The sequence below is a fragment of the Bombina bombina genome, chromosome 6 (genome assembly GCF_027579735.1).
Source record: "Bombina bombina isolate aBomBom1 chromosome 6, aBomBom1.pri, whole genome shotgun sequence".
NCBI lineage: Eukaryota > Metazoa > Chordata > Amphibia > Anura > Bombinatoridae > Bombina > Bombina bombina.
In genome coordinates this window covers 831622821-831647328 of record NC_069504.1, presented here as the reverse complement: position 1 = coordinate 831647328, position 24508 = coordinate 831622821, and the positions used below count along the sequence as shown (strand labels likewise).

Below are 24508 nucleotides of genomic sequence, written 5' to 3'. Positions count from 1 at the left end.
ACAGGCACATAGACCTTGTTGATGAGCTGTTACAGGCACATAGGCCTTGTTGATGAGCTGTTACAGGCACATAGGCCTTGTTGATGAGCTGTTACAGGCACATAGGCCTTGCTGATGAGCTGTTACAGGCACACAGACCTTGTTGATGAGCTGTTACAGGCACATAGGCCTAGTTGATGAGCTGTTACAGGCACATAGGCCTTGTTGATGAGCTGTTACAGGCACACAGACCTTGTTGGCGAGCTGTTACAGGCACATAGGCCTTGTTGATGAGCTGTTACAGGCAATATATATTAATATAGGTACATATGAAATAAGGTAAGAAATATAGAGCCAGAGTGACATTATACAAGCCATTTATCCCAGGAATAGTCAAGTACAAACAAGACAATCAGACATAGTTGTCAAACTCATACTGTAAATATAACCAGGCTTTGTGAGTACAAATTTGTGATTTTATTACTCGTTAAGAGCTCGGCATGCTTTATTGGGTTACACGTTTCTAACCTTAAACAGATTAATTTTGCCAGGAACAGTGAAACACAAGAAACACTAAGTACTTTAAACAGAAGATATTCAGAGGTGGAGAAACAAGTAAGAAATTAGGCTTTAACTATATTTAAAGAGATATTCCAACCAAAATTGGAATGCACACTGGTGCACTTCTTTTTGAAAAGAAACATTTTTCAATATACTTGTATTATCAAAAATGCTTCTAGTAAAAGCTATAGCGGTTTCAAGAGGGTATTTAAGTATGCTCTGTGAACTAGCATTTTAAACAAATCACTTGCTCAGTGAGCCTAAGGTGCTTATATCATTTGGTAATGACTCAATTTGCAACACTGCTGACATGATACAGTCTCTCTAAGCAGCTGAATTATTTAAAATGTTGTTGCACTGAAAATATCTTTTTACATATCAGTGATTTCCAGCACACGCTGTTTTCACGTGCACAGTGTGGATAGGGCTACTGCACATTCCCCATATATTCTTCCAAAATATATATTCCAAAAAGTGGCAATGTTTGGAGTTATGCACATTTAATCATGGCATGATTAAGGGTGCATAACTCGAAACGTTGCCACTTTTTGCCTGAGACCCATATGTTCCAATAAAGGTAGAGATATTCTCAGTGGAAAATAAAGCACTTCCACCAGCACCATGGAATATCTACCTGAAGAATTTTTGCAAATACATGTATATTGCAGATATGTTTCTATTCAAAGGTGCAATTCATCTATGTGCATTTTAATTTTGACTGGAATGTCCCTTTAACATTAGACTAGTAACTTTTCACCCTTCCCTTTTCCATCCTTGTGTGTGTGTGTGTGTGTGTGTGTGTATATATATATATATATATATGATATAAACAAACAATGTATGTAAAATTACGCATTCAGCTTGGTAATACACCCTTATAATAATATTTTTCTACATTCTACTGATTGCGTGTTTTTAAGCCCTGCAGATGACAAAAGCAAAATTAAGACATGTAAAGGAAATCTATAAGACGGTCACAGGAAAAATTAAACCTACACAATCTGTTAATTATGACATGCATGTACATGTTCCTTAAATGTAAAAAAAACACATAATAAATTATACATGTCAACCAGTGTGGTAATACAGATCAGTTTCCTAGTGAGAGTCCACTGCTTGCTTTCATACTGTATGCAGCGCTGATACTTGATTTAACATGATTGTATGGCGCTGCATACTTTTGTATAGAATTCCACATCGGTGACTACTGAGGGAATCACAACAGATGATAGGCAGTGGTACATGACATTTTTGATCCTGCATATACTTAGAAATCTCTATATACACAAACGAGCTCTTTAGAACCTTCACTGGATAACAAAGTAAATGAAGATACTAAGTGAAATTACAAGCCATGGACTGGAAAAAAGTTTCAGTCCAGATCCCCTTCTGTACTCGCTAATACACATCTCACGGATCATTTGTCTCTTGACGCTGTTTTCCAGTGGATTAATCTCGCTGGCATTCTTCCCTTCATCTAGTTTTATGACGTACTCAGTCACTGATACGTTGTAGCAATCAGTCACAAACTTATCCCTTGAGACATCCATGTTTTCGTCGTACACTGGTCTATAAACCCGATTAGGCATCTGGTTGCGATATTGGTTGTAATAACGGTACTCATCGTCATTGCTAAATTGGTACCTCATGTTGCTAACAGCATTTCCCAGCATGAACCCACCGAGAACACCAACTCCTGCTGCTCCGGCCACCATTCCCATGTTGGTTTTGGTCTTCGGAGGCTTAAATTGCTTATTGTAGTTGTGGCCACCACTGGGATTGTAATTGTGGCCCCAGTTAGAGCCAGTATTCCAGGTATTGCCAGGGTTGTTTGGGTAGGCAGGGTTACCAGGGTAACTAGGGTTCCTTGGATAACTAGGGTTCCCCGGGTAACTAGGGTTTCCCGGGTAACTAGGGTTCCCCGGGTAACTAGGGTTACTAGGATTCCGGTTATTTCCTGTGTTCCACCCACCACCTTTCTTTGACCCTTTCTTTCCGGCTTCAGCCAATAGGAGGAAAACGGAGATGATGACTAAGAAGATGTGAAGATACTTCATCATGTCGAGAAATCTGCAACCAAAAGAAAGACTCATTAAAGGGACAGTACACCAGAAGTTTTGTTGTTTAAAAAGAAAGATAATCCCTTTATTACCCATTCCCCAGTTTTGCATAACCAACACAGTTATAATAATCCACGTTTTACCTCTGTAATTATCTTGTATCTAAGCTTCTGCTGACTGCCCCCTTATTTCAGTTCTTTTGACAGACATGCAGTTTAGCCAATCAGTGCTCAGTCCTAGGTCACTTTACGTGCATGAGCTCAATGTTATCTATATGAAACATGTGAACTAATGCCCTCTAGTGGTCAAAATGTATTCAGATTAGAGGCAGTCTTTAAGGTCTAAGAAAATAGCATATGAACCTCCTAGTTTTAGCTTTCAACTAAGAATACCAAGAAAACAAAGCAAAATTGGTGATAAAAGTAAATTGGGAAGTGGTTTAAAATTGCATGCCCTATTTAAAACATGAAAGTTTTTTTTGGACTTGACTGTCCCTTTAATGAACTGATTTGCTTGGTTTTATTATACAGCAATAATAGGATAGCTACTGCTGTATCAAACTCCCTAAACTTTACAGAACAAGATTGCATTTTTAAGCTAAAATCTATATAAAAATATCTGTGAATCTTTTGTACTTCACTAACACAGATGTAAGAAGGTTTAAAACCCAACATTTTTCTTTCACTATTCAGATGCATATTATTTTTTTGTATACAACTTTCTAATTTACTTCTATAAATGTTTCTTCGTTCTCTTAGTATATTTGGTTAATAAGCAAGGATGTATGCTTAGGAATCAGCCCATTTCTGGAGCACTATATGGCAGCAGTTTTGCAATAATGTTATTCATTTGCAAGAGCACTAGATGGAAGCACTATTTCCTGTAGTGCTCCAGATGCCTACCCAAGTATCTCTTCAACAAAGAATATCATGAGAACGAAGCAAATTTGATAATAGAAGGAAATTGGTATGTACTGTCTGAATCACAATACACATTTTTTGGGTTTCATATCCCTTTAATGTGCTTGCAATTTACTTGTTATACCACCTGCAGAGTATAAAATGTATGAGAAATTGCATTGTTAGTGTTATTTTTGTATATGAAGTAGCTGGTTTTGTTCTTGGAAACAACAACACATAAATATGGGTTGAGCTTGCAGGGAAATCAGATCTCCTTATTTTATCACTTTCTGTACACACACATACTTGTCTGTATACCAAACCCTAATAGATAACAATTGAAAAATAAAATTGTATTACTTATATCTCCTAACCCCCACTGTTAATAATTTAGTGTAATTTTTTCTGCAGTCTATGTTTACACAGCTTTTCTATAGCCAATGGTATAGAAACTTTTAGTATAGGTAGGGATACCACAGGAGAAATGTATTATTTCATATGTCAAAATGAAGGATAAAATATGTATATACATTTTAATACACTCCAGCAGGTAAAATGGACCATTGGGTACAAACTAAAGCAGAGAAAAAGAAGCATTTTTGAAATGTACTTCCATCAGCAAAAATGCTTCTGGTAAAAGTTATTAGTGTTTTAACTGCATTCGCACATATGCTACGTTTGACTAGAGGATCAGGATTCAAACACTATATATTTTAAAACTGAAATGCACCTATGCACAATTTTGAACTTTCTATCCCTTTAAGTGATATAGAGCAGAGGTTGACAAATTCATATAGAATATTGAGAAGTAGTGATGTCGCGAACCTAAAAATTTCCGGTGTCCACAAGCCCTGAGCTTTCAGGGAGTTCCAGACTGCACCCCAGCCCAGAAGGGCTGCATCTGTCGTTACTATTGTTCAATCTGGCCTGCGGAAGGTCATACCCTTGGACAGAAGGATCCGAGATAGCCACCAGAGAAGAGAATCCCTGGTCTCTTGATCCAGATTTAGTAGGGGGGACAAATCTGTGTAATCCCCATTCCACTGACTGAGCATGCAGACTTGAAGCGGTCTGAGATGTAGGCGGGCAAACGGCACTATATCCATTGCCGCTACCATTAAGCCGATAACTTCCATACACTGAGCCACTGAAGGGCGAGAAGTAGAATAAAGAACACGGCAGGAATTTAGAAGTTTTGACAACCTGGCCTCTGTCAGGTAAATCTTCATTTCTACAGAATCTATCAGAGTTCCTAGGAAGGAAACTCTTGTGAGAGGGGATAGAGAACTCTTTTCTTCGTTCACTTTCCACCCATGCGACCTCAGGAATGCCAGAACAATGTCTGTATGGGACCTGGCGATTTGAAAATTCGACGCCTGTATTAGAATGTCGTCTAGGTAAGGGGCTACTGCTATACCCCGTGGCCTTAGGACAGCTAGGAGTGACCCCAGAACCTTCGTAAAGATTCTTGGTGCCGTAGCTAACCCAAAGGGAAGAGCCACAAACTTGTAATGCCTGTCTAGGAAAGCGAACCTGAGAAACCGATGATGATCTCTGTGTATCGGAATGTGCAGATAAGCATCCTTTAAGTCCACGGTAGTCATATATTGAACCTCCTGGATCATAGGTAGGATGGTTCGAATAGTCTCCATCTTGAAGGATGGGACCCTGAGAAATTTGTTTAGGATCTTGAGATCTAAGATTGGTCTGAAGGTTCCCTCTTTCTTGGGAACCACAAACAGATTTGAATAGAAGCCTTGCCCCTGTTCCTCCTTTGGAACTGGGTGGATCACTCCCATAACTAGGAGGTCTTGAACACAATGTAAGAATGCCTCTCTCTTTATCTGGTTTGCAGATAATTGTGAGAGATGAAATCTTCCTTTTGGGGAAGAAGCTTTGAAGTCCAGAAGATATCCCTGGGACACGATTTCCAACGCCCAGGGATCCTGGACATCTCTTGCCCAAGCCTGGGCGAAGAGAGAAAGTCTGCCCCCTACTAGATCCGTTGCCGGATCGGGGGCTGATCTTTCATGCTGTCTTAGAGGCAGCAGCAGGTTTTTTGGCCTGCTTTCCTTTGTTCCAAGCCTGGTTAGGTCTCCAGACCGGCTTGGACTGGGCAAAATTTCCCTCTTGTTTTGTATTAGAGGAAGTTGAAGCTGCGCCACTCTTGAAGTTTCAAAAGGCACGAAAATTAGACTGTTTGGTCCTTAATTTGTTGGACCTATCCTGAGGAAGGGCGTGACCTTTTCCTCCAGTACTATCAGAAATTATCTCCTTCAGTCCAGGCCCGAATAGGGTCTGCCCCTTGAAGGGAATGTTGAGAAGCTTAGACTTTGAAGTAACGTCAGCTGACCAGGATTTAAGCCATAGCGCCCTACGCGCCTGAATAGCAAAACCTGAGTTCTTAGCCGTTAGTTTGGTTAAATGAACAACTGTGTCAGAAACAAATGAATTGGCTAGATTAAGAGCTTTAAGCTTGTCAAGGATATCATCCAATGGGGTTTCTACCTGTAGAGCCTCTTCTAGAGACTCAAACCAGAAGGCTGCAGCAGCAGTGACAGGGGCAATGCATGCAAGGGGCTGGAGAATAAAACCTTGTTGAATAAAAATTTTCTTAAGGTAACCCTCTAATTTTTTGTCCATTGGATCTAGAAAAGCACAACTGTCCTCGACAGGGATAGTTGTACGCTTCGCTAGAGTAGAGACTGCTCCCTCCACCTTAGGGACCGTTTGCCACAAGTCCGTGTAGCGGCATCTATGGGAAACATCTTTTTAAAAACAGGAGGGGGAGAGAACGGTACACCTGGTCTATCCCATTCCTTAGTAATAATTTCTGAAAACCTCTTAGGTATTGGAAAAACATCAGTGTAAACAGACACTGCGTAGTATTTATCCAATTTACACAATTTCTCTGGGACTACAATGGCGTCACAGTCATCCAGAGTTGCTAAAACTTCCTTGAGCAACATGCGGAGATGTTCAAGCTTAAATTTAAATGTAGACATATCAGAATCAGGTTGAAGTATCTTCCCTGAGTCAGAAAAATCACCCACAGATAGAAGCTCTCCTTCTTCGGCTTCTGCACATTGTGAGGGTATATCAGACATAGCTACTAAAGCATCAGAGAGCTCTGTATTTGTTCTAGCCTCAGAGCTGTCTCGCTTTCCTTGTAACCCTGGCAGTTTGGACAATACTTCTGTAAGAGTATGATTCATAACTGCCGCCATGTCTTGTAAAGTATATGCAATGGGCGCGCTAGATGTACTTGGCGCCCCTTGAGCGGGAGTTAAAGGCTCTGACACGTGGGGAGAGTTAGTCGGCATAACTTCCCCCTTGTCAATTTCCTCTGGTGATAAATCTTTTAAAGCCAGAATATGATCTTTATAACATAGCATTGCACCCACTTGCAAATGGATGATTAACACCTCAGGTTCAAAAACAAAGCAAAAAAACTGTAAAAACCGTTATAACAGTCACAAGCAAACTGCCACAGCTCTACTGTGGCTCCTACCTTCCCATAAAACGACTTTGTGGGCACAAAAATCCTTTACAGAGATCCAATATGTCAGGGGACTCCTTCAGGGAAGCTGGATGTCTCAGAATGTAAAAACAACTGCGCAATTAGAGAGCGAAAATAGGCCCCTCCCACCATGCACTCAAAGTCAGAGGGCCTTAAAAAACTATTCCTAGGAGTAAAATAACAGCCATGTGGAAACTAGGCCCCAAAAGATTTATCACCTCAGTAAAAAACGTTCTTTATATATATGCAAACGTTTTACATACTAAGCCATAATAGAAAGTAATATGAAAATTACCCTCTACTGCAAGCATGATGCCAGTCGTTATTAAATCACTGCACTCAGGCTTACCTTAACTATATCAGGCACTGTCAGCATTTTCTAGTTCTTATCATCCTCTAGAAAATAATATACTGAACAGGACAGTTAATTCTGCAGGCCGTTCTCCCAGCTGAAGTTTCCCCATATTCTTCAGTTATGCGTGAGAACAGCAGTGGACCTTAGTTACAACCTGCTAAGATCATCAAAAACCTCAGGCAAATTCTTCTTCTAATTTCTGCCTGAGGTAAAAAACAGTACAACGCCGGCACCGTTTAAAAATAACAAACTTTTGATTGAAGATAAACTACACTAATTGACCACATCTCTCTAGCTACTTCCCTTGTCGAGAGCTGCAAGAGAATGACTGGGGGTGGCAGTTAGGGGAGGAGCTATATAGACAGCTCTGCTGTGGGTGATCCTCTTGCAGCTTCCTGTTGGGAAGGAGAATATCCCACAAGTAATGGATGAATCCGTGGACTGGATACACCTTACAAGAGAAAACAGAACTTTCCAAGATAGAAGCTTAATATCTATGGAATGCATAGGTTCAAACGGAACCCCTTGAAGAACTTTAAGAACTAAATTCAAACTCCATGGTGGAGCAACAGGTTTAAACACAGGCTTGGTTCTAACTAAAGCCTGACAGAACGACTGAACGTCTGGAACATCTGCCAGACGCTTGTGCAGTAAAATTGACAAAGCAGATATCTGTCCCTTTAAGGATCTGCATACCAAGTCCTGCATGGCCACGCAGGTGCTATCAAAATAACCGAAGCTCTCTCCTGTTTGATTCTGATGATCAGACGAGGAAGGAGAGGAAATGGTGGAAACACATAAGCCAGGTTGAACGACCAAGGTACTGCTAGAGTATCTATCAGTACCGCTTGAGGATCCCTTGATCTGGACCCGTAACAAGGAAGTTTGGCATTTTGACGAGATGCCATCAGATCCAATTCTGGTGTGCCCCATTGATGAATCAATTGTGCAAACACCTCCGGATGAAGTTCCCACTCCCCCGGATGAAAAGTCTGACGACTTAGAAAATCTGCTTCCCAGTTCTCCACTCCTGGGATATAGATTGCTGATAGATGGCAAGAGTGAGTCTCTGCCCATCAAATTATTTTGGAAACCTCTATCATCGCTAGAGAACTCTTTGTTCCCCCCAGATGATTGATATATGCTACAGTAGTGATATTGTCCGACTGGAATCTTATGAATCTGGCCGAATCCAGCTGAGACCACGCCTGAAGCGCGTTGAATATTGTTCTCAGTTCTAGAATATTTATCGGGAGGAGAGTCCACACTCCCTGTGCTTTCAGGGAATTCCAGACTGCACCCCAGCCCAATAGGCTGGCGTCCGTCGTCCGTATACTGGCCTGCAGAAACACATTCCCTGGGACAGATGATCCTGTGACAACCACCAAAGAAGAGAATCCCTGGTCTCTTGATCCAGATTTATCTGAGGAGATAAATTTGCATAATCCCCATTCCACTGGTTGAGCATGCACAGTTGCAGTGGTCTGAGATGCAAGCGAGCAAACGGAACTATGTCCATTGCCGCTACCATTAGTCCTATTGCCTCCATACACTGAGCCACGGACGGCCGAGGAATGGAATGAAGAGCTCGGCAGGTGGTTAAAATCTTTGATTTCCTGACCTCCGTCAGAAAAATTTTCATGTCTATCGAATCTATCAGAGTTCCCAGGAATGGAACTCTTGTGAGGGGAATAAATGAACTCTTTTTTACGTTTACCTTCCACCCGTGAGATCTTTGAAAAGCCAACCCGATGTACGTGTGAGATTTGGCTAGTTGGTAAGTTAACGCCTGAATTAAGATATCGTCTAGATAAGGCGCCACTGCTATGCCCCGCAGCCTTAGAACCGCCAGAAGGGACCCTAGCACCTTTGTAAAAATTCTGGGAGCTGTGGCCAACACGAAGGGAAGAGCCACAAACTGGTAATACTTGTCCAGAAAGGCGATCCTGAGGAACTGGTGATGATCTTTGTGGATAGGGATGTGCAGATACGCATCCTTTAAGTCCACGGTGGTCATATATTGACCCTCCTGGATCATTGGTAAAATAGTCCGAATGGTCTCCATCTTGAAGGATGGGACTCTGAGGAATTTGCTTAGGATCTTGAGATCTAAAATTGGTCTGAAGGTTCCCTCTTTTTTGGGAACCAAAAACAAATTGGAGTAAATCCCCTGCCCCTGTTCTGATCTTGGAACTGGGCATATAACTCCCATGGTATATAGGTCTTCTACACAGCGTAAGAACGCCTCTCTTTTTGTCTGGTTTACAGACAATCGAGAAAGATGGAATCTCCCCCTTGGAGGAGAATTTTTGAAATCTAGAAAATACCCCTGGATCACAATTTCTAAAGCCCAGGAGTCCTGAACGTCTCTTGCCCAGCAGAATGGGAACGGCTAGGGGCTGGGATTGAAAACAATCTGAGAGCCAGGCAACAATCAATGGGCTGCTGCTTTGCAGCTCTACTGCATAAATGACTGTTCACTTTAAACATCACTTTGCTGTGGATGTGCTTTGTTAAGGAAAACTTACACAGTGCAACCAGAGCACGGCACTGTTTGAAGAAATCAGTCTGATGTGAAGCAGTGCTGCAAAGTTAAAGTAATAACAGTTCCTGCATGTGTCCTGTTCCTTCTGCAGACATGTTGCATTTTCTGCAATGACATCTCATATCACTGTATGTTCTGCCTTGGGGTGTCAAACATATTGAAAAGGCCAGTTTAGCACACCCTTTGTCAGGGCCAGACTGGGAAATCAGACCGGCTCTGGAAATTTGTATAGACCGGCCCAGCCACGCCCCCTCCAAGCCAGCCAACTAGTTTTCCCTTCAACTCATATAAATATATATATATATATTAGTCATTGCACCATACACATGTTGTTACATACATATATGTGTCTGTCACACTGAGCAGCTATTTCCCTCGCCCGATGACTCACTGAAATTGAAGAAGAGTCGATACTACCGTCTGCAGGATGTGGGTATGGTCCCAGAACAGGTCATCTCGCTGATGTACGGCCGCCATTGTAACCGGTGCGCGGTCTAAACACACTGAGATGGATAATGGGGGGGGGGGGTGTTGACGGGGGCGGGGAGGGACTAACCTGACAAATAGTTACATGATACATCATCAACTGCAGCAGGACGGAACCAGTGTAGTGTGGAAATTTGCGACACCGGTGCTCTAGAATGAATGTAGTAAGATGTCACATCATGTCAATTGTTAATCCCGCCCACACACTATGTTCCTGCAGTGAACGCCATGTGTCACTCAAACACATGTGCTATATACCGGGTAGGGACTGGGAGGCTAGTGGTTTTTTTTTACCACATATTACCGAGGCGGGCAGTGACAACTGTGCTAAGTTGCTTGCTGCGCTCTCTCCACTGCAGCTGCCTGAGAGTCAGAGTGAGCAGCATCTGCCGGCCGGCGGCCCACAGGGATTTTTTTTTTTTTTGTGTGTTGAATTTGATGTGTCTATTTTTTTTGCTGAAAAAAACCCTGCAAAACCCGTGGTCGGAAAGGAATGTGATTGCCAAATCCATTGCTGTTCATGGATCACAAGGGTGATTTTCCTACTATTTGCTCGGATCCGATCTGAACTTTTCTCAATACGCAAATGTTACTGTTATTATTGTGATCACTCAGAAAAATACAGATCAGGAGCCGAAAACCAGCCGATAAAAAAATGATTGGAAGGTTGGAATCAACCCCAATGTGTTTAAATCTTGAGAAGGGGTTAAAAACATAGCCTGGTGCAAACATATTTTGCTCCAGATGAGTATAGTAAGCAAATTATGAGTGTCATACCTACATATTTTACATTCACCAGCTGTACTCTCATCTATAATGTCCCTTTAATCATGGGCAGGGTGGATTTGATTTTAATCACAATGTAAATCACTAGTTAGTAAGACCAATTTAAATCATGGTTTTCATTTTTAGAAAAAACTAAATTTATGCTTACCTGATAAATTTCTTTCTCTTGTTGTGTATCCAGTCCACGGGTTCATCCATTACTTGTGGGATATTCTCCTTCCCAACAGGAAGTTGCAAGAGGACACCCACAGCAGAGCTGTCTATATAGCTCCTCCCCTAACCACCACCTCCAGTCATTCGACCGAAGACAAGTAAGAAAAAGGAAAAACTATAGGGTGCAGTGGTGACTGTAGTTTAAAAAATAAAAACACCTGCCTTAAAGTGACAGGGCGGGCCGTGGACTGGATACACCACAAGAGAAAGAAATTTATCAGGTAAGCATAAATTTTGTTTTCTCTTGTAAGGTGTATCCAGTCAACGGGTTCATCCATTACTTGTGGGATACCAATACCAAAGCTTTAGGACATGGATAAAGGGAGGGACAAGGCAGGCACTTAAACAGTTATGCGTGAGAACAGCAGTGGACCTTAGTTACAACCTGCTAAGATCATCAAAAACCTCAGGCAAATTCTTCTTCTAATTTCTGCCTGAGGTAAAAAACAGTACAACGCCGGCACCGTTTAAAAATAACAAACTTTTGATTGAAGATAAACTACACTAATTCACCACATCTCTCTAGCTACTTCCCTTGTCGAGAGCTGCAAGAGAATGACTGGGGGTGGCAGTTAGGGGATCCATATAGACAGCTCTGCTGTGGGTGATCCTCTTGCAGCTTCCTGTTGGGAAGGAGAATATCCCACAAGTAATGGATGAATCCGTGGACTGGATACACCTTACAAGAGAAAACAGAACTTTCCAAGATAGAAGCTTAATATCTATGGAATGCATAGGTTCAAACGGAACCCCTTGAAGAACTTTAAGAACTAAATTCAAACTCCATGGTGGAGCAACAGGTTTAAACACAGGCTTGGTTCTAACTAAAGCCTGCCAGACGCTTGTGCAGTAAAATTGACAAAGCAGATATCTGTCCCTTTAAGGATCTGCATACCAAGTCCTGCATGGCCACGCAGGTGCTATCGAAATAACCAAAGCTCTCTCCTGTTTGATTCTGATGATCAGACGAGGAAGGAGAGGAAATGGTGGAAACACATAAGCCAGGTTGAACGACCAAGGTACTGCTAGAGTATCTATCAGTACCGCTTGAGGATCCCTTGATCTGGACCCGTAACAAGGAAGTTTGGCATTTTGACGAGATGCCATCAGATCCAATTCTGGTGTGCCCCATTGATGAATCAATTGTGCAAACACCTCCGGATGAAGTTCCCACTCCCCCGGATGAAAAGTCTGACGACTTAGAAAATCTGCTTCCCAGTTCTCCACTCCTGGGATATAGATTGCTGATAGATGGCAAGAGTGAGTCTCTGCCCATCAAATTATTTTGGAAACCTCTATCATCGCTAGAGAACTCTTTGTTCCCCCCAGATGATTGATATATGCTACAGTAGTGATATTGTCCGACTGGAATCTTATGAATCTGGCCGAATCCAGCTGAGACCACGCCTGAAGCGCGTTGAATATTGTTCTCAGTTCTAGAATATTTATCGGGAGGAGAGTCCACACTCCCTGTGCTTTCAGGGAATTCCAGACTGCACCCCAGCCCAATAGGCTGGCGTCCGTCGTCCGTATACTGGCCTGCAGAAACACATTCCCTGGGACAGATGATCCTGTGACAACCACCAAAGAAGAGAATCCCTGGTCTCTTGATCCAGATTTATCTGAGGAGATAAATTTGCATAATCCCCATTCCACTGGTTGAGCATGCACAGTTGCAGTGGTCTGAGATGCAAGCGAGCAAACGGAACTATGTCCATTGCCGCTACCATTAGTCCTATTGCCTCCATACACTGAGCCACGGACGGCCGAGGAATGGAATGAAGAGCTCGGCGGGTGGTTAAAATCTTTGATTTCCTGACCTCCGTCAGAAAAATTTTCATGTCTATCGAATCTATCAGAGTTCCCAGGAATGGAACTCTTGTGAGGGGAATAAATGAACTCTTTTTTACGTTTACCTTCCACCCGTGAAATCTTTGAAAAGCCAACCCGATGTACGTGTGAGATTTGGCTAGTTGGTAAGTTAACGCCTGAATTAAGATATCGTCTAGATAAGGTGCCACTGCTATGCCCCGCAGCCTTAGAACCGCCAGAAGGGACCCTAGCACCTTTGTAAAAATTCTGCGAGCTGTGGCCAACACGAAGGGAAGAGCCACAAACTGGTAATACTTGTCCAGAAAGGCGATCCTGAGGAACTGGTGATGATCTTTGTGGATAGGGATGTGCAGATACGCATCCTTTAAGTCCATGGTGGTCATATATTGACCCTCCTGGATCATTGGTAAAATAGTCCGAATGGTCTCCATCTTGAAGGATGGGACTCTGAGGAATTTGCTTAGGATCTTGAGATCTAAAATTGGTCTGAAGGTTCCCTCTTTTTTGGGAACCAAAAACAAATTGGAGTAAATCCCCTGCCCCTGTTCTGATCTTGGAACTGGGCATATAACTCCCATGGTATATAGGTCTTCTACACAGCGTAAGAACGCCTCTCTTTTTGTCTGGTTTACAGACAATCGAGAAAGATGGAATCTCCCCCTTAGAGGAGAATTTTTGAAATCTAGAAAATACCCCTGGATCACAATTTCTAAAGCCCAGGAGTCCTGAACGTCTCTTGCCCAGCAGAATGGGAACGGCTAGGGGCTGGGATTGAAAACAATCTGAGAGCCAGGCAACAATCAATGGGCTGCTGCTTTGCAGCTCTACTGCATATATGACTGTTCACTTTAAACATCACTTTGCTGTGGATGCGCTTTGTTAAGGAAAACTTACACAGTGCAGCCAGAGCACAGCACTGTTTGAAGAAATCAGTCTGATGTGAAGCAGTGCTGCAAAGTTAAAGTAATAACAGTTCCTGCATGTGTCCTATTCCTTCTGCAGACATGTTGCATTTTCTGCAATGACATCTCATATCACTGTATGTTCTGCCTTGGGGTGTCAAACATATTGAAAAGGCCAGTTTAGCACACCCTTTGTCAGGGCCAGACTGGGAAATCAGACCGGCCCTGGAAATTTGTATAGACCGGCCCAGCCACGCCCCCTCCAAGCCAGCCAACTAGTTTTCCCTTCAACTCATATAAATATATATATATATATATTATATATATATATATATATATATATATATAAATATATATATATATATATTTTAATATATAAATATATATATATATATATATTAGTCATTGCACCATACACATGTTGTTACATACATATATGTGTCTGTCACACTGAGCAGCTATTTCCCTCGCCCGATGACTCACTGAAATTGAAGAAGAGTCGATACTACCGTCTGCAGGATGTGGGTATGGTCCCAGAACAGGTCGTCTCGCTGATGTACGGCCGCCATTGTAACCGGTGCGCGGTCTAAACACACTGAGATGGATCATGGGGGGGGCGGTTGACGGGGGCGGGGAGGGACTAACCTGACAAATAGTTACATGATACATCATCAACTGCAGCAGGACGGAACCAGTGTAGTGTGGAAATTTGCGACACCGGTGCTCTAGAATGAATGTAGTAAGATGTCACATCATGTTAACTGTTAATCCCGCCCACACACTATGTTCCTGCAGTGAACGCCATGTGTCACTCAAACACATGTGCTATATACCGGGTAGGGACTGGGAGGCTAGTGGTTAGTGGGGTTTTTTTACCACATATTACCGAGGCGGGCAGTGACAACTGTGCTAAGTTGCTTGCTGCGCTCTCTCCACTGCAGCTGCCTGAGAGTCTTCCTACTACCTTAGGAAGAAACCCAGGTTTGGTACGCAAAACTACCTTATCTGCATGGAAGGTCAGATAAGGGGAATCACACTGCAAGGCAGATAACTCTGAAATTCTTCGAGCCGAAGAGATAGCTACTAAAAACAGAACTTTCCAAGATAAAAGCTTGATATCTATGGAATGCAAGGGTTCAAACGGAACCCCTTGAAGAACTTTAAGAACTAAATTTAAACTCCATGGCGGAGCAACAAGCCTGATTCTAACCAAAGCCTGACAAAACACCTGAACATCTGGAACATCAGCCAGGCGCTTGTGCAAAAGAATAGACAGAGCAGAAATCTGTCCCTTTAAGGAACTAGCCGATAATCCCTTTTCCAATCCTTCTTGGAGAAAAGATAGTATCCTAGGAATCCTGACCTTACTCCATGAGTAACCCTTGGATTCACACCAATGAAGATATTTACACCATATCTTATGATAGATTTTCCTGGTGACAGGCTTTCGAGCCTGAATCAAGGCATCAATGACCGACTCGGAGAAACCACGTTTTGATAAAATCAAGCGTTCAATCTCCAAGCAGTCAGACGCAGAGAAATTAGATTTGGATGTTTGAATGGACCTTGGAGTAGAAGGTCCTGCCTCAGCGGCAGAGTCCATGGTGGAGAGGGTGACATGTCCACCAGATCCGCATACCAAGTCCTGCGTGGCCACGCAGGCGCTATCAAAATCACTGAAGCTCTCTCCTGCTTGAGAGGAAACGGTGGAAACACATAAGCCAAGCTGAAGGACCAGGGCACTGCTAGAGCATCTATCAGCGCTACCTGGGGATCCCTTGACCTGGACCCGTAACAAGGAAGCTTGGCGTTCTGATGAGACGCCATCAAATCCAGTTCTGGTTTGCCCCAGAGTTGAATCAGCTGGGCAAATTCCTCCGGATGGAGCTCCCACTCCCCCGAATGAAAAGTCTGCCGACTTAGAAAATCCGCCTCCCAGTTCTCTACTCCTGGGATATGGATAGCTGAGAGATGGCAAGAGTGAACCCCTGCCCATAGAATTATCTTGGAACGCACCATCATTGCCAGGCGACTCCTTGTTCCCCCCTGATGGTTGATATAGGCTACAGTGGTGATATTGTCCGACTTAAATCTGATGAACTTGGCTGCAGCTAGTTGAGGCCAAGCCTGAAGAGCATTGAATATCGCTCTTAGTTCCAGAATGTTTATCGGAAGGAGGGCTTCCTCCTGAGTCCACGAACCCTGAGCCTTCAGGGAGTTCCAGACTGCGCCCCAGCCCAGAAGGCTGGCATCTGTCGTCACTATAGTCCACTCTGGCCTGTGGAAACTCATTCCCCTGGACAGATGGACCCGAGATAACCACCAGAGAAGAGAATCCCTGGTCTCTTGATCCAGATTTAACAGAGGAGACAAATCTGTGTAGTCCCCATTCCACTGGTTGAGCATGCAAAGTTGCAGTGGTGTGAGATGTAAGCGGGCAAACGGAACTATGTCCATTGCCGCTACCATTAGGCCGATCATTTCCATACACTGAGCCGACGGCCGAGAAGTGGAATGAAGAGCACGGCAGGAAGTTAGAAGCTTTGATATCCTGACTTCTGTCAGAAAAATTTTCATTTCTAAAGAATCTATCAGAGTTCCTAGGAAGGAAACTCTTGTGAGCGGAGAGAGAGAACTCTTTTCTATTTTCACTTTCCACCCGTGAGACCTCAGAAAGGCCAGAACAATGTCCGTATGGAACTTGGCGATTTGAAAAGTCGACGTCTGAATCAGAATGTCGTCTAGGTAAGGGGCTACCGCTATGCCCCGCAGCCTTAGAACCGCCAGAAGGGACCCTAGAACCTTCGTAAAGATTCTTGGTGCCGTGGCTAACCCGAAGGGAAGAGCGACAAACTGGTAATGCCTGTCTAAGAAGGCGAACCTGAGGAACTGATGATGATCTCTGTGAATCGGAATGTGGAGATAAGCATCCTTTAAATCCACGGTAGTCATATATTGACCCTCCTGAATCATAGGGAGGATGGTTCGGATTGTCTCCATCTTGAAGGATGGGACCCTGAGAAATTTGTTTAGGATCTTGAGATCCAAGATAGGTCTGAAAGTTCCCTCCTTTTTGGGAACTATAAACAGGTTTGAATAGAAACCCAGCCCCTGTTCCTCTCTTGGAACTGGGTGGATCACTCCCATAACCAGTAGGTCTTGAACGCAAAGTAAGAATGCCTCTCTCTTTATCTGGTTTACAGATAGTTGTGAGAGATGAAATCTCCCCTTTGGAGATGAACCTTTGAATTCCAGAAGATATCCCTGGGAAACAATCTCTAGTGCCCAGGGATCCTGGACGTCTCTTGCCCAAGCCTGGGCGAAGAGAGAAAGTCTGCCCCCGACTAGATCCGGTCTCAGATCGGGGGCTACTCCTTCATGCTGTCTTAGAGGCAGCTGCAGGTTTCTTGGCATGCTTCCCCTTGTTCCAAGCCTGGTTAGGTCTCCAGACTGGTTTGGACTAGGCGAAATTTCCCTCTTGTTTTGCATTAGAGGAAACTGAAGCTGCGCCACTCTTGAAGTTTCGAAAGGAACGAAAATTATTCTGTTTGGTCCTTAACTTATTGGACCTATCCTGAGGAAGGGCGTGACCTTTTCCTCCAGTAATATCAGAAATGATCTCCTTCAGACCAGGCCCGAATAGGGTCTGTCCCTTGAAGGGGATGTTAAGAAGCTTAGACTTTGAAGTAACGTCTGCTGACCAGGACTTAAGCCATATCGCCCTACGCGCCAAAATGTCAAAACCTGAATTCTTAGCCGTTAGCTTGGTTAAATGAAAAACGGCGTCAGAAATAAAGGAATTAGCTAACTTAAGAGCTTTAATCCTGTCTAGAATATTGTCTAACGGGGTCTCCACCTGTAGAGCCTCCTCAAGAGACTTGAACCAAAAAGCAGCTGCAGCAGTAACTGGGGCAATGCATGCAAGAGGCTGGAGAATAAAACCTTGATGTATAAAAATTTTCTTAAGGAGACCCTCTAATTTTTTATCCATAGGATCTAGGAAAGCACAACTGTCCTTGACGGGGATAGTTGTACGCTTAGCTAGGGTAAAGACTGCTCCTTCCACCTTAGGGACCGTCTGGCACGAGTCCCGTATGGCGGCATCTATGGGAAACATCTTTTTGAAAGCAGGAGGGGGAGAGAACGGTACACCTGGTCTATCCCATTCCTTAGTAATAATTTCCGAAAACCTCTTAGGGACTGGAAAAACATCGGTGTAAACAGGCACTGCAAAGTATTTGTCCATTTTACACAATTTCTCTGGAACCACAATGGGGTCACAGTCATCCAGAGTCGCTAAAACCTCCCTAAGCAATAAGCGGAGGTGTTCAAGCTTAAATTTAAACGCTGTCATTTCAGAATCAGACTGAAGCAACGCCTTCCCTGAGTCTGAAATGTCACCCACAGATAGAAGCTCACCTGCCTCTGCTTCTGAGTATTGTGAGGGTATATCGGACACAGGCATTAAAGCGTCAGAAAGCTCTGTATTAGTTCTAGCCCCAGAGCTGTCTCACTTTCCTTGTAACCCTGGCAGTTTGGACAATACCTCTGAGAGGGTAGCATTCATAACTTCCGCCATGTCCTGTAAGGTAAAAGAATTAGACGCGCTAGATGTACTTGGCGTCACTTAAGCGGGAGTTATAGGTTCTGACACATGGGGAGAGCTAGATGGCATAATCTCCCTTTTTTCAGTCAGAGAATCCCCTGGAGATAAATCTTTAAGCGCCATAATATGGTCTTTATAGTTTATAGAAATTTCAGTACATTTGGTGCACATTCTAAGAGGGGGTTCCACAATGGCTTCCAAACATATTGAACAATGAGTTTCCTCTATGTCAGACATGTTTAACAGACTAGTAATGAGACAAGCAAGCTTGGAAAACACTTTAATAAAGGTGAAACAGCAATTAAACAAAAACGTTACTGTGCCTTTAAGAGAAAAAAACTAGCACTTAAACTGCAAAACAGTGTAAAAATATAGTAAAGTCTTTGAAATTTTTACAGTGTGTGTAAGGGACTAAAGCAACATTGCACCCACTTGCAAATGGATGATTAACCCCTTAGGCCCCAAACCGGATTTAAAAACGTTAAAAGACAGTTGAGCACCTTGCCACAGCTCTGCTGAGGCTCCTACCTGCCCTCAAATAAGCTTTTGTGCAGAAATAAACCCTTTGTCATGGTCCTCAGATGCCAGAGGACTCCTCTAGGGAAGCTGGATGTCTCAGTCTGAATTAAAACTGTGCATCTAGAGTGCTAAAATAGGCCCCTCCCACCATGTACTGGATGTCAGAGGGGCCTTAAGAAAATACTCCTAGGAGTATCTGACTAGCCATGTGGAAACTAGGCCCCAAATAAAGACTTATCTCCCTCAGAGAAAAAACGTCCTATTTATGAAATCATGTAAACGTTTTGTCACTAAGTAATATGAGTATTAAGATGAGTATTACCCTGTTTTGTAAGCATGATCCCAATCGCTGTTAAATCACTGCATCAGGCTTACCTCAAATACACAAGGCTCTGTCAGCATTTTCTAGAACTTATTCATCTCTCTAGAAATAAAAATACTGAACATACCTCAAAGCAGGTAATCTGCAGACCGTTCCCCCAACTGAAGTTTTCTCATACTCTTCAGTTATGTGTGAGAACAGCAATGGAACTTAGTTACAAACCGCTAAGATCATCAAACCTCCAGGCAGAATTCTTCTTCTAATTTCTGCCTGAGAGTAAATCAGTACAACGCCGGTACCGTTTAAAAATAACAAACTCTTGATTGAAGGTAAAACTACACCACACCACATATCTCTTGATACTTCCTATCTTGTCGAGAGTTGCAAGAGAATGACTGGGGCTGGGGGTTAGGGGAGGAGCTATATAGACAGCTCTGCTGTGGGTGTCCTCTTGCAACTTCCTGTTGGGAAGGAGAATATCCCACAAGTAATGGATGAACCCGTGGACTGGATACACCTTACAAGAGAAATAACATTTTTAAGATTATTTTTCCAGTTAGACTAGACCATTACTGCTTTGGTTATATATCATAAGATATGCATAGATAGATGATTGAAATTAATTTAATTATTGGAAGGTCAACTATTTCCATTTCAATAAGTTAATCATTTATATTTGATCAGCTGATAAGCTGTACTTTTATTGGAAGGAGAACAAATAAAAAATAAAATAGATTACCTTAAAGGGGCAGTCTACATTTTAGTAATCTTAAAGTCTTAACTTAGATTAGATACTAAACCCAAAATTGTTTTTTCATGGTCCAGATAGAGCATGCAATTTTAAACAACTTTCTAATTTACTCCTATTATCAATTTTTCTTCGTTCTCTTGCTATCTTTATTTAAAAAGCAGGAATGTAAAGTTTGGGATCCGGACCATTTTTGGTTCAGACCTGGGTTACGCTTGCTTATTGGTGGCTAAATGTAGCTACCAATAAGAAAGCGCTATCCAGGGTGCGGAACCTAACCTTTAAATTTCTACCTTTTAAATAAAGATACCAAGAGAAAGAAGAAAAGTGAATAACAGGAGTAAATTAGAAAGTTGCTTAAAAATGCATGTTCTATCTAAAAAAATGTGGATTTAGTATCCCTTTAATCTAAGGTAAGACTTTAAGATGACTAAGGTGTAGATGCCCCTTTAAGGGCATCTATTTTATTTTTTCTCCTTCCAATAAAGTACAGCTTAACAGTTGATCAAATATGAATTATTAACTTATTACAATGGAAATAGTTGACCTCCCAATAATTAAATTAATTTCAATCATCTATCTATGCATATCTAAAAATATATAACCAAACCAAATAGCCCCCTGCGCCTTTTCTTTATTATGCAGCAGGAAAAAAAAGTTATTTTAAATACTATGAAATGGCTGCCAAGCTCCACCCACTGATAACATCACAATCTGGGCTACATATGACATCCAATCACAAATGGCTCAATAGTTGTATTCAACAGAATATCAATGATATTCAGCAGAGTGCCTAGATGTAGCCCAGATTGTGATGTCATCAGTGGGAGGAGCTTGGCAGCCATTTTAAAGTGACCAGAAATAATATTAATTTAAAAATTACTTTTTACCATTCCTGCTGCATGATATAGAAAGGGTTGCAATAGGCTATTTTTAGCTTAATCTAAGGTAAGACTTTAAGATAACTAAGGTGTAGACTGACCCTTTAATTTGCAGGGGAGCAATGGCATTAAAGGGACAGTACACTGTAAAATTGTTTTTCCATAAATGTATTTTAAATGACTTGTTATACCAACTGCAGAGTATAAAATATTTGAGAAATTGCATTTTCGGGTTTATTTGTGTATCTGAAGTAGCTGGTTTTGTGCTTTGAAACCACAGCCTATTACAATGGGTTGAGCTTCAGGTAATATCAGATCTCATTATGTTATCACTTTTATGTACACAGACTTGCTTCCTTATCTTATATTTGTATGGAACACCAAAGCTCAATACATAGAGAGAACAATGGAAAATTATCATTTTATTACTTAACTATCATGCCCCCCACTGAGGGTGTAATCTCTTCTGCTGGCTGTGTTTACTTAGGCTTGTCAATAGCGTATACGCCAGTATCAAAACTTTCAGTATAGGTTGGGAAACCACAAGCTAAATCAGTTATTTCAAATGCTGAAATATGAGTAAAGGAGCTACTTGCAACCAATTTAATACACTCTAGCAGGTAAAAAGGATCATTGGGAATAATTTATAGGGTATATGTATACTAGTCTGTGATTGGCTGATTGCTGTCACATGATACAGGGGAACAACTCTTCAAAATATTTTTATATTTATTTTGCCCCCTTTCATGTATCTTTGCTCTGAAAATTAAGGATACACTGCCGACTTTTCAAGGCTAACCCTACTAAATATCTTTCCAGAATTGTCTTAAAGGGACACTGAATTTTTTCTTTCGTGATTCAGATAGAGCATGCAATTTTAAACAACTTTCTAATTTACTCCTATTATCAATTTTTCGTCGTTCTCTTGCTTTCTTTATTTGAAACAGAAGGCATCTACGCTATTTTTATGGTTCAGGACCATGTAAAGCACTTGTTTATTGGTGGGTGAATTTATCCACCAATCAGCAAGAACAACACAGTGTGTTCACCAAAAACGGGCCGGAATCTAAACTTACATTCTTGCATTTCAAATAAAGATACCAAGAGAATGAAAATAATTTGATAATAGGAGTAAATTAAAAAGTTACTTAAAATTGCATGCTATATCTGAATCATGATAGAAAAAATTTGGGTTCAGTGTCCCTTTAACTGATAAGACAGAAGTGCAAAAGGAAAAAATCCATGTGCTAGTGTCACCGCAACAGTAAACCGTTAATCACTGAGGAAAAGGAAGATTCCCTGTTTACATGAAGCTGCAGTGGGATCGGAGGTAAACTGTACTTGCGCAGTTGGACAATCTGCCGATGCAGCTTGAAATGATAAGCCCGGCGTTTTGTCAGAATAAGATATAAGAGCAGTGCACATGCAGTTTTTAACGTCACCTCATTCCAAATATGTTTAGAACACCTGAAACGTGCAGATAAAAAAAAATTGCATAGGGTGTATGGTACATCCGCTAGTCAAAATAGCGGATGTCTCCAGTATCAGTTCCCAGAGAGTCCTCAAGTCCCAATGTTGTCCCCAAAAGGATTATAATGTTCCATATATAGCAAACAGTTAAATGATTTAGATTAAGATATGCGTATAGCTACCACCACGCTCAGTCAGAGCCTCTGACGAAGTAGGGAGATCCCCTACGAAATGCGTAAGGCCACGCCCACCGCATCACGTCACCACGTCAGCCGTTTTCAGCAACCGCAAGCAAGCCGGCATTATACTTGCGCATCAGTTGTTTTGAGGACTGAGCGTGGTGGTAGCTATACGCATATCTTTATCTAAATCATTTAACTGTTTGCTATAACTGTTTGCTATATATGGAACATTATAATACTTTTGGGGACAACATTGGGACTTGAGGACTCTCTGGGAACTGATACTGGAGATCACTAGTGAGGAATTAACACCTAAACCTCCAGACCGAGTGAGCTGTATTTAAGACACTGCAGCATACTTGCCTTGAGAGACCCATAAGCTGTTCTCCCAGTGCTTTTACATACCTCACATGTTTGAGGTTTGATTGTGTGAGTGTGAAATCGTTTTTTTAATAAAATCTTGTCTGTAACAAACATATTACACTTAGAGGGGATGCGCCCTGCCTTTGTTCTTTTCTTTATCCTGTAGTTTATCCGGTTCCAGAACCGTGTATTTGTGGTGGCAGCAACCCTTTCTCTGTGAAAAGAATCTTTGGAACTTCTCTCTGGATGTAAATTACACATCATATATCCTTTTAATGTGGGGCGCTTTTTAGTGTGTTGTAATATTTACATATACAGTATATTTAATTGGTTAAACATTTATATTATAAGAACTATAATTAGAGAATTTACCATCACTTTAGTAAAGTTATTCCATATATCAGTATGCACTAATAATGTTACTATAAGTTATCCATGCTGTGTATTTGCTGCCCTTATGTGTTAAAATCAAGCTATGATATGCCTGTACAACCTTTTTATAGGGAAAAGAAACAGTCAAGGCCTGAGCACAGAAATTTAATCTATTGCTCAGGGTCGATTCTAAAGTCCTGACCACTTGTCTTTCCCCAAGGACAGATTTCAGATCCATTAACCTCAAGCAAGTTTACATGGGGGTTGAACACAATGGATTTACTGGTAAGTCTTAAAAGGACCACTAGATACTTTAGAAAAAAAATGACTGACAAATACACAATAAAAAGACAATGCAATAAAACTCACTTTGAATTTAAAATGAGCAATAGAATATTTTCTACAACATTTCAAAGTAAATTAAATTTTCCCTCCCCCTTTACCATGTGACAGCCATTAGCTAATCACAAAATGAGTATACACACTTTTGCACATGCTCAGTAAGAGCTAGAGAATCAGAAAGCGTGCATATGAAAAGAATGGGAGAATATTGGATTTTTTTTTAAATTGCTGTTGGTATTTATCATTGCACAAGCATTTCTAGTGAAATGCTTGTACAATGCCGCCCCCTGCACATTCGCGGCCAATCGGCTGGTAGCAGGGGGTGTCAATCAACCCGATCGTATCCGATCGAGCTGATTGCTGTCCGCCACCTCAGAGGTGGCGGACGAGTTAAGGAGCAGCGGCCTTATGACCGCTGATTCTTAACTTACATTACAGCGAGCCGGAAAGTACGGGGGTAGATTTCCAATTTTCTCTCTAAGTATTGGGATTTAAAATATGTACAGATAAGGTAAGAAAACATTTGTGAGTATAGAAAGTGATAGAATATGGAGATCTGAATTT

General features: G+C 41.8%; 1 protein-coding gene across 3 annotated transcripts in view; it reads right to left on the bottom strand.

Annotated features, from left to right (window-relative positions):
* Nucleotides 1–339: 339 nt before the first annotated feature.
* Nucleotides 340–24508, bottom strand: part of PRNP (prion protein) — a 103220-nt gene continuing 79051 nt past the window's right edge. For all 3 annotated transcript variants that reach the window (XM_053718191.1, XM_053718190.1, XM_053718192.1), the window contains one exon: nt 340–2610. In XM_053718191.1, the coding sequence (XP_053574166.1) occupies nt 1848–2600 (753 nt within the window). In that variant the 5' untranslated portion in view covers nt 2601–2610 and the 3' untranslated portion in view covers nt 340–1847. The remainder of the gene's footprint in view (nt 2611–24508) is intronic.